General features: G+C 32.6%; 1 protein-coding gene across 4 annotated transcripts in view; it reads left to right on the forward strand.

The window, feature by feature from the left end:
* The window catches only part of LOC117174373 (calmodulin-binding transcription activator 2), a 175491-nt gene that overhangs the window by 49852 nt on the left and 106573 nt on the right, over positions 1-19066 (forward strand). For 3 of the 4 annotated variants that reach the window (XM_033363438.1, XM_033363437.1, XM_033363439.1), the window contains exons 2-3: positions 8920-9327; positions 18286-18541. In XM_033363438.1, the coding sequence (XP_033219329.1) occupies positions 9082-9327; positions 18286-18541 (502 nt within the window). In that variant the 5' untranslated portion in view covers positions 8920-9081. The remainder of the gene's footprint in view (positions 1-8919; positions 9328-18285; positions 18542-19066) is intronic. The other variant, XM_033363440.1, reaches the window with a different exon arrangement.

The raw sequence follows: 19066 nt of genomic DNA on the forward strand, positions 1-19066 counted from the left end.
ACTTTTGAACTTGTTAAACCACTCATTACACTGCGTTCGACCAAGAGCATGCTCTCCGTAAGCTTCGACAAGCATTCGATGAGATTCTATCGCCGATTTACTGGCGATAAATGGCCGCTAAATGGCAATACCGGTTTCATATGTATACACCTGGTATATATATATATGTATACATCTATATCTCACGGTTGTGAGACGTGGTTGTGTCTGAAATTTTACCGCGATTTCGCTGGAAGCGTGTCCAATTTTTCAGATTAGCACCCGCTCCCGGTGAAATCCTGCGGTTGTTCAGTAGACCGTATGAGTAAAGTTTAAATCATAAAAATATCATTGGAATTGAGCAAATTCAGTTTAAGGAAAAACGACAAAAGTTGCAATAAAATGTTTAATCATAAATTTTTGTTTAAAGAATACAATTTTTTTTAACAAGGCAATGAAACTACGTCTGTTTTAATTCCAATGCAAGATATGAATTATAATAATATACATTTATGGGAATGATTTAAAATTTCAAGGATAAACTCGAGTGCGAAGAACGAGATACGTGAAAAGAATGTGCTCGTTAAGGCCGAAGGAGCTTTAACAAAAGAGAATTCACAATCACCAAATTGCTGTTGTCGATGGTTTCACCTTTAGTTTTAAAAAGTCTGTGCAGAAAGATCGAGCGCATAGCGCGAGGTAAATACATTATCGAGCTAATTTTTTGGATAGAAGATTCATAACTTTGCTTGATAATTTAACTATTTTGTTGAAAATTTCTTTTTCCTTGTTTGAAATTAATTGTTTTAAAAAATTCGTTTCCTTTTTAAACTACATATATTTTCTTAAAAATCCCTCTGTCTTCGTAGAAAATTAATCTCCTTGGTTGAAAACTCAACTATTAGATAAAAATTAATTTTCAGTCAAATCTTTCAACCCACCCTTGTAAAATTTTCTGACTGTTGTTACTAAAAGTGTTCAAAATAAATGTAGAAACACTTATTTTGTTTTAACATTATTGATCTCCTAGGACCTAGGTGCAAGATTGTTTTTATACCTAAAAGAAAAATGTTAAACGGTCAGGGCAAATGAAAAATGTTATCAGGGAATAGCCAGGGAAAGTTAGGGAATTTCGAAATCAGGATTTTGCAACAACTCTGAGTTAATGTTGAATGTGAGTTATTCGTCTAATAAGTTTGCGCCAGCTTAGCCTCGCTAACTCGTTCTCTTCTCTCCTAAACATTTGTTTCAGGTAGTTCAACGCTGGCAAAAAAAAACAACGCTGGCATGATTTAAGCGGCTTATCTGCTTCTTCAAATGTCAGATGCGATAAGCTTGCAAATCATGCCTTTCATACACAAAGTAGCGTGTGCACCAAGGAGGAAAACGTCTTTTTATTCTCGCGTGTTTGCAATATTCGACTTCGACCAGTTATTGCAAACTCACGCTTGGACAAAAAGACTGTTTCCTTTAATAATAATAAATTATTGTTTACATAAATCAACAAACATTGTAGTACTTTTTCTGGTTTACAAAGTCATCACTGAAAATGTCGTTCATTTGAAAGTTCAGAACTTCAAGCACACATTATGTTTAAATTTAGAAATAAAAATGAGGTGAAAAAGTGGACATTTTAGTATTCCTACCGATAAGAAGGTAAATTAGAAAGACTTCCTTCTTTCGTGTGACAAAAAAATGATTGAGGCAAGTTCCACTTTGTAAAACAAATTGTCGTAGATTCAAAGTCAATTTTATGGGTTGATGTTTGTGTTACAAGTCTTATAAGTTTCATGAACTTCCGGCGTGATGGCTTTGAGACAAGTCGAGTTGTCGAAAATCGTATAACGGCGTACCAAGCAAGACGAGGGTGGCATTTATAATTCTCCTTCATGTCAACAAACATTACAAGTAAAAGTCGAAGGAATGTTCCGGTGCGTAATATCGGGTATCGGGGTTGTGACGATGTTTTTTCAAAATTTAAGCCCTGGGCAGCATTACATGTTGGAAGATATTGGGACGGCATGCGCTAAGAACTGGGTCACCGTCTTTCAAAGGAAGGAAGAGTGCCCACCCCAAGGTGAATTGCGTAGCGCTGCAAAGCCCTGTAGTGGAACATTTCTCGAACAACGGAATTCCGAGTGGATTGTCTCCTTTTGTTCAATATCCGTACGTTCTTCTAACCGTAAAAATCCATTTGTATTGCGCACGATAGAAGAGGATTTTCTCTTCTACTCTATATGAGCCCGTTCTTCAGTTTCCTCAATGAAATAACCAATTTAAGCCATGAAACAACTGGACCAACCACATTTTTATTGATACAAATATCATGCTTGGATTTTATGGTCAAGAGAAAATATCGTAGAAATGGAATTCTTATCCCTATACGGGATGTTGATTTTCTTGCTTGCATTTACTTCAAGCCGAGACTAAAAGTACGGACAGAGTGTACTCGAAAAAGCGACTGGAATAGGAAAGGGGAATCTGTTCGTATGCATAGAGATGGCATTTTAATTAATTAGGTAGAGGAGCCACCCTACAGTTGATAATGAGTTAGAGTAGATGATCTTAATTGATTGTAAAAATGTAGGAGAATGTTCATTATTTTTGTTAGTAACACATTGCTGCAATTATTCTACATTGTCATTTGCCTAAGTTTAATTGAAATAGTATAATTTATTAATGGGTGAAAACAAAAACTTAATTTTAAACTGGAAAAATGTGCTTTCTTCTTTATTCATACTTTTTATATGAACGAAGCTTTTTTGTGATATGTTTATACATTAGAATAAAATTTTTAAGTTCATCGAACAATATTTATGGAAACATTGTTATTTATGGGTCTTTCTTTATTGCTGCAAACAGATACAGTTAACGCTGTCGGATTTTTTCCTGACTATCTGTAGGGGGATTCCCCTATTTAATATTTTATTTCTTCGCAAACATAATTTAAATTTGCTAACTTGGGGTGTTTTAAATTGCGATATTCTAAATTGTTCATTCGATATTCAAAAGTTGTAAAAGTTAAAAATTAAAATTATACTCTCAATTTGGAAGGCAAAGCAGAAAAGAATTTGAAAATTTTGAAACTAATTGACTTTTATCCGTTTTTCTCAAAATTTTTCTGTACTTTTCAATTTTAATCACAAAGAAACTTTTCCAAGCTGATAAATCAACTGTTTTCTAAAAGAATGCCCTTTTCGGCTTGAAAATTCAACTAGAAACGAACGTGTCTGTCTGTATGTATGTCTTAATGTTTGTTCTTTTCGTTATCCACCTATTTTGGATAAAGATTCAAAAACTTCGAGCATTTTTAAAGTTGAAGAGACTACTTTTTTAAGACTCAACAATTCTATGTAGGGTTTTTCGTAGTAGTGTAGAGTGGGGTTAAAAGTCCAAGGGGGATAACACAAAAAGAACACAAAAAGAAACAATTTGTAGGGCACGGTCAAAAGTGACCGATGTTTATTTTTCAAAACACTGACCCTAAATTAAATGAGGTATTTCCTTGGTTTTTGAATTGAAACATATATAAGACATTAAAGTTCCGTATTTTATAATATGTGGCACTTTTTCTCAGCGGCTCTTTTAACCCCACTCTACCCTACTCGGAAACTGGAACAATTTATTTTTACGACTTTTTTTCGTTAAAAAAATCAACAGAGTTATAGCGTTTCAAAAATCCAAATAAACAAAAAAAAAACAAAAGTTGCTCATCCAAAAAATAGCGACAAATTTTCAACTAATAATTTTTTAATAGGACGCGTAATGTTTGTTTTAATGAAAAACAAAGCATTACAAATAAGAAACGCAGAAAATAAGTTAAAGAAATAAATTTTTTTCGGAAAGACGACCTGGGCGACGAAACAAAAACTTAGAATACAATACATTTGATATAAAAGTGTTAAATATAATGTAGAATTGTTCATATTTTGGAGAAAATCCAGCGTGAAATGCGAGTCACGTGAAGAGAATGTATTCGTTAAAGCCGAAGGAGCTTTAACAAAAGAGAATTTACAATGACCAAATTACAGTTGTCGATGCTTTGAACTTTAATTTTAAAAAGTCTGTGCACGAATATGGGGGAAATACAAAGACCGAGCGCTTAGCACGAGATAAAAATATCATCTAGCACGAAGCGGCACATCTGACAGGTGCGCGCCCCAGGCGCGCTGAAACTTCAGAGCGAAGCGAGGTGCGTACATAGCGCGGGATGAGAACGTGCCCGCGTAGCGGACAGATTTTTGCTCTTAAATTCCTCGGCATTGACTGAAATACAAGTTTCTTCTAAATATCTTGGAAGATGTTAAGCCTCAGTCTCCCATTAACTAAAGTGATTCAAATATTAGTTCAAATTGAATAGAAGGGAACTAACAGTTTTGCGCCCTAGGTGCGTTCAAACTTGCGAGTGCAGTGTGCCGCGCGCGATGAGAATGTACCCGCACAACGGAAGATTTTTTGTTTGAAAATTGTACCATTTGGTGGAATATTCATTTTTTTAGGTTGAAAATTAAACTATTTGTAAAAAATCCGTCTACTGTTTTGAAAGTTGAATATATTTTAACGTTAATCTTAAGAATTATAACGCGTTTGATATTGAATTAAATATTGTATCTATATTAATCTTATTAAAAAGAACTTACTTCCCTATTTTCGCTAAAGACAGGTATACGCTCGAAGTTATAAACCGCACGTGCTGAAGTCATGAAAATACGACTCAAGACAGAAATTGAAGTCTGGCTCTGTCTCAAAACTGAGACATGCTCAAGTTGACCTTTTCGACTTCAGCATGTCTTAGGGGCAATTCAAGTCGAACTAAAGTCGAAGCATTTTTATTCGCGCAGACATCGATGTCTTGGAGACGAACTCAAGACATAACCAAGTCGAACTAAAGTCGCAGCATTTTTACTCTGGTTTGAAGTCTGAATCATTAAAAAGGAATAACTTTATATTTAAATTATTCGGTAACAAATGTACAGTCTTAATTTTTGAGTAATTTGAACTTTTAAATGTTCAAATAAATGGAATTAATAAACTGCTTTCACTTAAAAACAATCCAAGTTGCCAAGTTCAACTGTTCAGAAAGAAATATTTTATAAACCCAGATTCAGAATCCTTCAAGCTGAATTCAATGAGTTCAATGAGAATTATACACTTTAAATTCCTAATCAAACAAAGTTATTATTTCAGGCATTCAGTATCTGATACTACTTTTTTGCATTTTTACATTTAAAAATGTTATACTCCGGAAGTTGGATTAAAAAAATAAGTGAAAAAAATTGTATTCTTCGAATTTGTTTGTGCCAGCCTCACACAGGAAAACGCGAAAATGCGTTTTCTGAAAATCGACCATGAGGGCCTTTTTCATGCGGACGCCCACATATAAAGAAAATGGGTTTAAGTCTAATATAATAGAGCTTGTTAAATTTTTTTTTCTAAGGTTCGGAAAATAGGAAATGAATTTCTCTAAGTCGTTTGTGCGTATAATGAGTTTTTACGCAAAAAATTCCATTTTAATCCGAGACGATTCGTTCGTGCGTTTCAACTCAACCAATTCATTTTCTAAATATACGCTAAACGAGTTTCAGAGCTACGTAAACATCGTTAAAGGGCTTGCCAGGCAACGTACACTTTGCCTCTCTACTATTTACGTCGTATAGTCGTATATTATTGCTGCCTTCTATGTAAATCTTTAAAAGTCTTTTGAAGGAGTAACTTCTTTCGAGAAATTGCAACGGCAGCTAAATGAGAAAAAAATACGATTCTTCCATTTACAAGCTTTTTGCAGCAATAAATTTTTTTACACGCCTTTATATAAATCTATTTAACCGGAATTTCTTAAAGTTAAAATTTGAATAAAGGCGAACTTCACCTTCTCGCCTTTTATTATTGAAAGATTTTACTTAGAAAGTGCAACGTCTGGAATCGTATTCATGTTTCTATTATGAGTTATTATTTTATGCTAATTTCTTACTCGAGAAACTAGCTTGCTAAAGTTAGGTTTCTGTAAGACGAATAGCATGCAACGATGCATTCTTATAGATAATCATTAAGTATTACTTATACCAGAGTAAATACATTTTTACTTATTATCAATGGTTTCGGTATTTTTTCACAATCATCTAAAAATTAACCATTTTAATACGGTGAAAAATGTAATTGATTTCTAACTTTTAGATTCAATGCCATTAAAGTTTCCAAAGCATTAAAATAAAATTTTGTAATATTATTTGCTAATTTATGAACCTTAGTAATTTATAAACTTTAAGATTAAAGGTTTACATTTTAATACGTTTACATTTTTTTGAAATTTGAGTGCCATCAGATTGAAAAAATATTTCACAAAGAAATTAAGTTTCAATTCAACTGGAATACAATATATAGATTGCATTAGAATTGCAAATGAGAAGGGCTTTGAGAAAACTGTTAAAACTTTATAATCAGTGTTTCCATCACGATTCTTTTCAAATGCATAAAAATTTAAATTATAAAAATTTGAAAATCGCCTGATTTTTTAGCGTCATGTTTTAAGAGATTCAAATCTAATTTCTGCTCGATCTCAAAGCTAGAAAGAAAAAAGCTCTAAATCCTTCAAAAATTTTAAAGTCTGGAGAATGGGCTTAAAAATAGGTAAATACTAGTATAATTTTTTCTGACATTTTAGTGGTTTCTCAAATTTTAACTTGGTTAAAACAGGGTTTTTACAGAAGTTGAATTAAAAAACTCCAGGACATTTTCCGGTTCTCCAGGTCAATCTTTGAAAAATTTCTAGGACAACTTTAAAGGAATTCTATTGAAGAACTCAAATCAACTTTACTGCATTGTGCTATTTGCGATATAATTCTTAGGAAAATTCTCGTACACTAGCGTCAGAAATTACTTACCCGCACGCAGCCCTATCTGACTGAAAAAGACAGCCGGCCCTTATTGCTAGGTGTTTATATCTGCGAAATTCGAGGGGCTGGTCACTGAGATTTCAGGTGACTACAAGACTTACGAAATACCCTGTGGTGGTCAGTAGGAATCTCTAAATTCTATTGCGTTATTCTTCAGTTAGTCCCAGTTAGTCTCAGTGAGTTTCAGTGCGTCACGAAAAGCCTCGCTCCAGCCTGCCAGTTCGGCGAAATCCCCGTCGAAAAGATACGTGAACACTGTCGGGAACACTCGGGAGATCTGTTTCGAGTACCGCGCGATAACTTTTCGAGGGAGTCTCGTGGTAAGTCACAAGAAATCTGGAGTTAGTCTGTGGGAGGTCTCTACGAAATCTTCGTTATTCCGGTGGCAGTCATTGTTAGTTTGACTTCCTGATTTCTGAGTGACCAACCCTTCTTACACGTGGTCCTACTTCAAAATGCAGCAAAAGGAGGATTTTTTTAAAAACAATAATGACTGAATCTTTTCAAATCATGTAGGATGGCTGTTGACATGTTCAAGATTAGCTTGCCTATGAAATAGGTTTTTGTAGGTGGGAAATAAGAAGACACGTACTTTTCTTTAATTAACAGCGACATTTTCACATTTTTTACGAATATTTAAAAACGTTGAAGGTACAATGAGTTTTTTGCAAATTTTACTTTAAAATCCATGCCATTTTTGCATTTTGGAACAGTAGGAACTGATATAGTGTGCCTGCCATAAATATTCCGTTTAGTATCTTTTTGCTTTTCGAGAGAAAAATTATTTTTAATTTTTTCTTTTCAAACTTTGCCTGTTTGCCATTTTTTAAGATATTAAGGTTTTTATCCATTCAATCTTCCAGTTTTTTGCACTATTTTAAAACCACAAAAAATGGTACTTTTATTGTTGATTTTTAACGAAAGAAAGAAAAATGCTTCGAAAAATGTGTATTTGCGGTGCCCCCTGCCCACCCCCCATACTCTTATGTCCTGTCGGGGAGCGCAAAGCGAGGCGCAAAGAATATTTGTGCAAAATTTGGTGCTGATCTCACGGTTCTCCTTATGACCAACAAGGTATAGATAAAGATAGATATTATTTTAAAGGTAAGTCTCCACAGCATTTTAGACAACTGTCAAATTTCAGAATTTTGTCCCTAGTTTCTTTCCTAGCATCAAACTTGGTGCAAAAAATTGGCTTAATTAAAAAAATGCGTAAATACGTACCAAATTAAAAAAACTTTATCATATTTTAATCAATTTTAGTTGTATTATAAAAATGTTAATGTTAAAAAAATTTAATTTATGATTTAAGTACAATCATTATTGTAAATTTCGCGACTTTCTATACCAAATCATTTGTGAGATGTTTTTATTTAGTTGACCTTTTGTCTTCAACTTGTGATTATTAGAAAACGAATTATATTAAATTTCATGATATTGTGACGAAAACAATTTCATGTTAATCTTATAAAAAAATGAGGCACTTCAACAGCAGGTCAATAAATAGGCCAGCAGACAAATTCAGCCGGTACTGCACATACAATTATTATTAATCAATGCATATTTTAAAAAGGCTTTTCAACTATTATTGCATTCTAAAGAAATTTTGTAATGCAATAAACAAATGATAAATATTTAATAGTAAAAATAACAGGTTCCGGCGCGTATTCAAATCTCTAGAACTTATTAAAACTTCAAAAAGTTGGCAACCTTGTAAAACAATATTTGGTTAAAGAATCTACTTTGAAAGTTTTAGCTTTTCACATTATAAATTATCGGACTTACAGTTTTAGCACGTAATAATGAGAGATTATACAATATTGTAATCCGAAACACTGAACACTCAGAGGATTTTTTAATCTGATTACTAGACCTGCCCTTAGATCACTTTAAATCATGAGCTTTACCCATTTCAATTAATGAGTGAGTTCCAATTAATTATGAATTCGTATCCGCGTAATGAGGAGGGATCTAAAAAGCGAAAAGGTGATATTACTCGTTAATTAAAGTTTTATTGTTAAGAAGTTTTATTTGTTTGTGTCAGCAGGTGGCGCAGGTAGCCGTGGAGTGAGAGTTGAGAGTGGGTGAGAGGGATCCGGAGTTCATTTCTATCGAGGTGACAAAACGCGAAGCTGTCATCAGTTCCGGCAAGAGTGACGATCCAGAATTCTCCAGTCTAAATTAACTCCATTCGGTACCGGAAGTTGGGATGAGGCAGGTGGTAGTTTTGGAGCCGGCTGGCAGTGTTCTAGTAATCAGGCAGACTTCACTTGGTGGTGGAGTGACCGGCGTTACTGCAAACGCGAATTCGATTGTTGGGTCTACTAATTCCCAAAAGACCAATGACTCTCAAGCACTTACGAATAACACTGTTAACAACCTTGTCTCCAACGACCACAATCAGAACAGAATCGTTGTCGTCAGATCGTCTTCGTCCAGTTGCCTGACATCTTCAGTAAGTCAATCATTAATCCAGCTCACAAAAGCAAAAACACCCTAAATTAAAAAGCTGAAAATACGTATACATGTCATTGAAGTAAAAATATTTCGGTATATGATTTTAGATCTTAATAACTGATAACGTCATATTTATTGTTTTGATGAAATAATATATATTTTATATTTGGAAAAATTTTAATATTCCACTAAACACTCGGTTCTCAGAAATGATAAAGAAATCATTTTAAAAAATGCATAGCGCATTCGACATAAAAAATTGGTTTACTGCATACCTTTCAGTGTATAATTATACCTAGGTATATAATAAATTTCAGTGCTTTTGATATATAATCATTTATTTGTATTTTACTGTTAATATTACAATTTACTATTTTATATATGAATTTAAAAATTCCATAATTAATTTGAAAATTTCAATAATCTTTATTTATTCCTTTTGAATTGTCTTCCTGAAATTTCTATTGGCACTGCCTGCATCATTTCTCCTTTTTCATAATTTCTCATTCTTTTTATTTTTATCCTGCTGCTTTGCCTCTACGGTAATTTTGATTAATTGTTCGTCGAAAGTTCCTCCATCCCTAAATGCAACTATAAAACTCATATTATTATATTCTGTTTATTATTATTATTATTTAGAATAGTTTTTTAATAATAGTAAACCTTGTATAAAATTTCTTTCATATCCCTAATATCTCTATATCCGAACAATATTTAAATATTTACAAAAAACTAGAACTCGGAACTGAACTCCGGACAAAACGTAAAGGTTGTATTTTTACTTTTCACACAATAAAAAGAAATGTTACTATATATTGGAATATGGTTCTTTTTTCCTTCTTTACTTAATAAAAAGAAATGCTAACAGAAAAAGAGTAAGGGCTTGTTCCTACTCAGCCCTATCCTTTTCAATAGGTGTAGCCTCTTTAACAGAACGCACTACACCCTAATATGTAAAAGTAGTATTTCTTTTAGTTTTGACCACTTTTGAACACTTGTCGAAAACAATATACAATGTATGTAACTTAGCTTTGACTGCTTTTTCATTGATTCTGCCATTTTCCTTGTATATAAGTTAATAATTAACCCAGATATCAAATACTGGTAGAAAAATGAATTTTCATTCTAACATTTTCATTTTTGAAGTTGGCTCTGATTCACAGGTGCGAATTATAATATGTACACCTATGTCACTCTCACTATTATTGCCTGCATTAAAAAAATCTTGCTAATACATTAATTCTATCAAAAGTTGAAATGGAACATAAAGCAAAAAAAAAAAAATTATAAACATATATGTCTACTATCTATTTTTTCTTTAGTTTATTTATTTATCTAACTTTTATTTATATAAAAATAGAAGGAATTTTCCAAAAGGACTTGGAGCGTTGTATATTTAATGTCACTGAAGTTTGCAACGTTTATAAAAGAAAATATAAATTTGTTTACATTACACAAATCAATTTTTCGTTGTCCCATTATCGTAAAAATAATGCAATATATGATTTTACATGGTACTAGCTCGGCTCTCGGATTCTCTTTCACTCAATAAAACCTAAAACTGTGACATTCTTTATGAAAGCGACCTTAATGTCAGGCAAAACCAAAAAATGATAAATCTCAGTATCGTTATCGGAAGACTGCGTTTTATCCACCTACGCACTCTGAAATGTGCAGGAAAATTCGTAAAAATTCTAAAAGTACTTTCAACGTTCGATTCTCAAATTTTATTCTACTATTTACTCGCACTCAATGCTGAACAATACCACAAGAAGTTTCATCACAATATCATTATCGAAATATTGCGTTTTGTACGCCCACGTATTCTAAATGTATATATGCAAAACATCGGACAAAATTCCAACTTTCCTCTAAACGTTCAGCTCCAATATTTCTTTTTACTAATTACTTATGCTCGATGTCCAAAAATACAAGAAAAAGTTTCAACCTAATATTCTTATCCAAAGATTGCGTTTTATCCACCAACGCTCTCTGAAATGTACACAAAATTCCGAAAAAATTTCTTTTCTCAAAGTGCTCCTCCATTCTAGGATTTTCTTTCACTCGTGACTTTTATTTCATGTGAGACAACAGCAAAAAAAGATTTATCTCACTATCCTTATCCGAAGGCTGTTTTTTATCTAGTCATGTCATCTAAAATGTACGAAAAAAATGCGTGGATGGATGAAACTCGCAGACTTTCGGTAAGGATATTTTGGGACGCAACTTTTTCTTGTCTTGTTGGATATCGAGTGCAAGTAATTAGTGAAATGAAATTTGATAAACGGTTGGTTGGAGGCAAGTTGAAATTTTATTAAAATGTTGTCATACGCATTTCAGAGTGCGTGACTGGATAAAACGGAGTCTTCTGATAAAAAAACTCCGATGAAATTTTTTTCTTGTGTTGTAGAATATCGAGTACAAGTAATTATTGAAAGAACATTTGAGAAGTGGACGTTTAGAGGAGAGTTATAATGTTGTCCGTCTTTTTCTGTATAAATTTTTGTGCATGTGTGGACGAAACGCAGTCTTCCGATAAGGCTATTGGGAGGATACTTTTTTTGATATTATCCAGCTTACAGTAAAAGCAATTATCAAAATAAAATCCATGAATCGAATGTTTGGAGGAAAGTTAGCATTTTGTCCAAAATTGTTCTTATTTTATAGGGAACGTGGGTGGACAAAACGCAGTCTTCCGTTAATAATATTGGGTTGACTCATTCATTTGGTGTTGCTTGACAGTAACCCCTTCGTTATCAGAGAGAATTCGACAAAAAGTACCCAAAATCGAAATTCCGAAATCCAAAATGGCGGATCCAATATGGTGGACGAAAATACAAAAAAACGGCTTTATTTAAATTAATCTCGGTACTTACGGGTTTTGGGGTCGCTGAACTCGAAAGTGAAGTCAAAATTAAAAAAATTTAAATTGGCGGACAAAAATATACGTGATTTAAAATTTTCGAATTTTGACTTCAAATTCTGATTCAGTGACCCCAAAACCCCGTTATTACAGGGATTAATTCAAATCCAGCTGTTTTTGTATTTTCGTCCACCATAGTGGATCCGCCATTCCGAATTTTCGAATTTTGACTTCAGATTCGGATTCAGCGACCCCAAAAACCCCCGAGTAAGACTTGAATGCAAAATCGGAGCAAGTTAAATAGGAAAAAAGAAGATTGACGCATTTTGCGTAAATGCCACATAGGGCACGGAATTTTGTTGACGCATTTTGCGTCAATGCCAACGAAGGGGTTAATTAAAAATAATGAGTGACAGAAAATTCGAGAACCGAGCGTTCAGTGTAAATTTATAATTTTTTCCAAATATTAAATAAAGTTTATTGTAATAAAAAAATAAATATGATGTAATGAGTTACTAGCATTTAAAAATATACATCACATTGTTTTTACGATAACCGAACAACAAAAATTAATTTAAGTAATTTAAAATGCTATATTTTCTTTTATAAACGTTGCGTATTTCCGAGTCATTAAGTATACTCGGTTCAAGTCCTTTTGGAAAATTCCTTCTATTTTTATGAACTCATTTTTAAATCATTAAGTAAATTAAATGCAGAAAAAAGTATGTAAATTCAAAATTTTCTTTAAAGAGACCGAGAAAAAAAATCACATTCATTCTCCTACTAAATAGAGTTTACCTGTAGTAATATGTTAATAAAGTTTGAATCCTAATTTCAAACAAATTACTTTTATGAACAAAATTCATGCAAATTTTTGTTTATTCGACTAAAATTATTTTTAAAATGGAACAAAACTCTAAGAATTCAGTCAAGGCTGAAAATATATGTTTAAAAACTTTTAATGTATGAAAAACGGAAGAAAATTCAACATGCTAAAATATATATTTTAAATCATAAGTATTTAAAATTATTTCGGTCTAAGTTTTGTTTTTGAGTGCGATGTAGAGTTTTTTCGCCTCAAGTAGCAGCAGTCAGCTTCAGTTGGCCAGGGCGTAGTCGATTTTCATATTTTTTTGCATACAAATTTTTTCCTTATTTTTTAGAGTTTCGTAGTTCCGGAACCCCTGAAAGTTTCGGTCGGGTTTACGTCCGTCTTAGAGTTTGGAAGTATGTAAGGTAGGCATGGGAATGAACTAAGAAGGGAAGGCAGTAGTTAAGTGATGATTACGGGTGGGAAGAAAAGTGAAGGGAAGAGAGTGAATTGGAAATAGAGGATGGAAAAGTATTGTGAGGGGGTGAAGGGAAAGTAATGGAAATTGGCGAAAGGTGGTGGGTTAGGGGAGGGGGATATTTGAACGACCTAATTATCATCTTAATCATAGGCGACGAACCCCTTTATGGTAAGCACGTGGCGTCTACTTTGACTAATTTTTACATTCTTATCAGAGAAGATATTAGATTTGTATAAAATTGAACCTCCCGGTTTTTGTCAAATATGCACGTTTTGAGACCCTGTGACCCCGAAACACCGGTGTTTACGAATGTGCACGGCAAAAAGTTTCTTGAGGTGAACGATTGAATCGAAAATATATTAAACTTAAAGAAAGTGTCCACTTAGATTAGGTAAAACGTTTAGTTGGTTTGAGTCAACCATTAAGTTGCTTTATATAAATTGTTCCCGTAAATCAGTAATTTTGACAAAGTTTCTAAGTTCGAGAATTTATTATTTTCGACACATTGTATATAATTTTATTATCATTAGAATGGAAAACATTTACTTGTTATAGATATATACTAACTTACAGCAGCCAATTTTTCAACTGGTATCGAGAAAATGAATTTCCCTGAAATCCGTATAATGCATTTGGAGGTCCAGTTTGTTGGTTTCCTTGCGTTTCTTGATATTTTGATATAGTTACAGCCTACAATCGAAACAATTGTAAAAGTAAATTATTATTACCGCAACACAAAATCTATTCAATATTAACATTCGCGCGCATTTTAAGTGGTAAAACGCGTTTAGTTGTCTAAAGTAAATCTGAACTGTCGCCATTTTATTTCGATGCTCCCATAATGCATTGATGTTCTTCCGATAATTCCTTCAGACGCCTATTCCTAATATCTCTATTATGGATATACTTATAAATGGTAGTAACTATAAGATATCCCTGGTATATGGAAAATGGTCAAAGATATTCATTTTCGCTGATCCAGAGATCTTTCTAAAAATCCTTCGTTCGTATTCAGCTAAATGTTTAACTATAATTAGGAATAATCTCCCTGTCACAGCACAATTGTTTACCGTATGTCTGTCTATAGGACTGCATGTCTGTCTGCATGTATGTCTCTCTGTAAGCACGATAGCTTTTGAAACAAATAATCCATTCGATTGGCCTTTAGCACACTCTTTTAGTGTCGAAAACTGAAGGTCAAGTTCGTTAGCCAGCTATTTTGGATGAAAATTCAAAAAGAGCATTTTCAAAATTTTTGAGACCGCTTTTTTCAAGATTTAAACATTCTATGTACGGCTATTTGTAGTACTCGGATACTCGAATAATTTATACTCACGACTTTTTTTTGATAAAACAAAAATTAACAGAGTTACATCCTTTTAAAAATAAAAAAAAATAAAACGAAAATGAGCATTTTAGGCCAAACGAGGCACGATATGAGAAAATAAGGCAAATCGAAAATTGAAATTTTTATCTTAAAAAAATAAATAAAATAAAAAATTCTATTTTCCCGTAAAAATATGTAAGATAAGAAAAAGACGATTCCACAAAAATTATTCACCAAAAAAAGATTGGCAAATTTGTTATGAATTATTTTTTGTTATGAAACACGTATTTTTGATTTAAATAATTAAAAATTTCATTTTATTTTTGGGCAAACGACACAAGTTATTAAAAAAATCTGCCCACTTAGCGGGCACATCCTCATCACGCGCTACGCGCGCGGCTCGCTTCGCTCGCAAGTTTGAGCGCGCCTAGGGCGCGCGACGATTCAATCGCCCGCTTCGCGCTCGGATATTAATTCTTTGCATTTGGAATGCTTGAAAAAAACTTTATCAAAAAGATCTCTTTTACATGGCAGTATTTATATGCGTCTTCATATTCTGAATTTTCGACTTAATTAAGTATTGTCAAAGATGAAGTTTCTCAAAGCTCTGTAGGCTTTGACGTACACATTCTCATCGTGACACTCGCGCTGGGCGCTCGATTTCCGACAGACATTTGTAAACAGGTTTTGTTGAATTTCTTTCTCGTAACTTTCGTCGTTTTTCCACACATTTTTTTTATTTCATTTTTTTTCAATGTTATTTTTCACGAATAAAACAAAAAGTAGGCGTATTATCAAGAAGTGATTCTTAACGAAATTGTAGATCTTGTTTGGGATAACAATTTTTGTTAATTCGTCTTTTTTCGTATTCTACATAGTTTGTCTACAAAATGGAGTTTTTTATTTTTCATTATTTTTTTGTGCAATCAAAATTAGAATTTTTTATTTTTAAAGAAAATTCAAAAATTGTCATGATAATCTTGTAGGGCTTTTAAAAAGAAATGTGTTTCTTCTCTTGACTTTTTTTCATGTCGTGCGTTTTTTGGCTTAAAATTTTGATTTTCGGTTGATTTAAAAAATTTTGAAAACGCTATATTTCTGAGAATTTTCCTTTTATCGAAAAAAGTCATTAGGATAAATTGTTTGTTCTTTTTAATACTATAAATATCAATACATAGAATTTTCAAATTCAGAAAAAAGTGGTCTAAAAAATTTTCGAAATGCGCTCACTTTTCGAAATTGTATCAAAAATGGCTGGTTAACGAACTCGTATTTTCTTTTAGGACCTAAAAAAAGTGTGCCAAAGATGGATTTGATTCGTTCATTTTTTCGAGAGTTATCGTGTTTACGGACGGACGGACAGGCAGACGCCATCATGAAAACCTGATTCTCGGATCCAGGGGGTCTCGAAACGTGGAGATCCGTTGAAAAACTGTGATGTCAAATTTCCGACAATTCTAATACTTTCTCAATCATAAATGATGAGAATGTAAAAAAAATGAATAGACAAAAGTTGCTCTTTCGAAAAAAAGCTGCAAATTTTTAACTAATATTTTTTGATAAGACGCGTAGTTTTCTTTTTAATAAAAGATCGAAAAATTAAAAAAAAACATTTTTAGATATGACTTGTAGTTTTTGAGAAATGAGAATACAATAAATTTGATATAAAAGTGTTGAATATAATGTAGAGAAATTCACGTTTTGGACAAAATCGAGTGCGAAGCACGATGCGCGTGATGAGAATATGTTCGTTAAAGCAGAGAGGTTTTAACGAAAGAGAATTCACAATGAACAAATTACAGTTGTCGATGTTTTCACCTATAATTTTAAAAAAGGGCGCTCAAACATGCGAGTCCAGCGAGCCGCGTATACAGCGCACGATTAAAATGTGCCCGCGCGGCGGAATGATTTTTTCTTTGCATAATTTTGGAACTTCTTGCAATTTTATGTATATCGCTGTCTAAAGTTGAAGTTAAATGTGACTCGATTTAAAATTTAATTTCCGTACATTTTTTAAAACTTAATTATATTTTTGAATAAAACTTATTATAACTTATGATAAATTTATATAAAACTTACAACTCAATAGCTAGAATTAATTTTTTTTCTAAAACTGAAAATTGGATTTTTAATCACCGTTCACAGTTGAGAAAACTTGCGCTTCAAGTCGGAACAGTGAATGACATTTTCTTATTCTACTTTTCACTGTTTAATTTAGCACTGATGTATTTCAAAAGGATGCTTTTATTTTTTTTCTAAATTTAAAATTCTATTTTTGGCCTTTTCTGCAAAATTGTAAAGCTATTGGATGATGTCTTTCTAAAGCCCTACCCTTTAACTACATATTAGGTTGGAATAATTGAAAATAAGTCCAATCCACTCAGACGTTTTTACTTCATGTTTAGCTTCTCGCCAATTTTTTTTCCACTTTAATCATCATTAAGTTGGAATTAGCTTAACTCCTAAGGTTGTAAATTTAGATTGTTGAATGTCAGCTCTAAAGGATGCAATGTTGAGTACTTTGTTTCAAATTAAAAATAGTTTATTTAAAAAAAAACTATTTTAAATTTTGCCTTTTTCCATTTAAAACACTTATTTTCAAATTTATTTTCTTTATTATTTTGGCAAATTAATCTTAGTTAAAATATCAAAAATATAATTCAGACAAAATTGTTGAACTTCCAGGGCTTTACTAAAAGTTTTGCGATCCTGAAGAATAGTTAAAAAAGATTAGATTATTGGACCATATGAAAATCAAAATATCCCAGATCTGAAACAAGAAATTAAAAATTAGTTTTCACAATGGAGGGACATTAACCATTTTATTTTTCTGCTCTAAATTGCAATTTAGTACGGGTTTAGAAAAAGTAGAGCTTGTGAAACACAATCGACTCAAAACTCAGTTTGGGAGAATTCGAGTAGATAGGAATATCGACGTTTCAAGTCTGCACAAATCTGAAAATTACTCATCGACACGTAAACAATCTCCTGTTCTGTCTGAAATCCGGAAACAAATAATATACATATAGGTATTTTCGAGGTCGCAGAATCTAGCTTCCAGGATGATAGAAATCAATTTCTGAAAAATGTTATTGTTTGTCTGCTTTATATTCGAATCGCATTCATGTTTAATAAACCGTGTCAAAATGGATAAATCGATAAATTTGTTTATTTATTAAATCAGACAGAAGACATGATAAAAAAAGACTTAAAGCTTGATCTGCTGGTTTTAATTTTCTTATTTTACCCATTTAGTGTATATTTTTCTCAACAAAATTATCTATCATCAGAATAAGATTTCACCAGCATAAATACGTTTTTTCCAGCGGATTTTGCATAGTTTTAAACACCTGACATTGAAGACCTGTATAATTTTTTCCTAGAAAATAGAGTTGCTTGAGTATAATTGGATGCAAATCGAGGTCAAGCTTTTTTTTTAATTAACGACAATATTTGCAAATGTTTGTTTTTCAGGTGGATAATGGGAATAGCAATATTAATTTGAATGTCAGTATCAATGGAAATGGCAACGTCAACGCCAAAGGAAATCAAATAGGATCGTCAATCGTAATAAAAGCGGAAGACTGCAATGATCCTCTTCGAATCGATCCCTGCAGTCAAGATGTTCCTGGCTTAAGTGGAGAATCGAACTCTGGATGCAGACAAAAGACAAGCAAAGAGTCATTTCAAGATAATGAGAAGAAACCCGAGAATGTTGACGTCACATCCGGTAAGTCGTTTTTTCTCTTATTATTCTCATTAATCCTCATTTCGAAAGTGCATCTTTTAGTTACAATCAAATTTGATTTAGTATTTTGACCAGCCAAGTCATTATCTACTTTAAATATTAATTAAAATTAGAATATTTACACCTCATAAAGTTATGAGTGTTACTTTTCTTTAAATGATTTGTCCTCATTAATGTTGATACTAGCTCAGGGTACTTTCTTCAGAAATGCGAAAGTTTATATATTTATTCATGTGAGCAATTTATGAAACAGAAACAGAGATATTAAAATCAAGCGAGTTGAATGCTCTACTCGGAAGCCCTTTTTATTGATTATGTTTTAATAATTACTGGGGGGTATGTAGCTAACGAGATAAGTTGGCACGCTAGTCGCCCCAAGTTTCAAAACCCAGCTAAGAACAGAGTTACATTATTTGCTTGCATTTGTTGCTTAAGCCGAAGGAGTTACTAAATTTCCATGTGTTTTGCTTGTTAGTTTAAATTGTAGTTTATGGCATTCGTGCAAAG

Source organism: Belonocnema kinseyi, chromosome 6 (assembly GCF_010883055.1).
Source record: "Belonocnema kinseyi isolate 2016_QV_RU_SX_M_011 chromosome 6, B_treatae_v1, whole genome shotgun sequence".
NCBI classification, from domain to species: Eukaryota; Metazoa; Arthropoda; class Insecta; order Hymenoptera; family Cynipidae; genus Belonocnema; species Belonocnema kinseyi.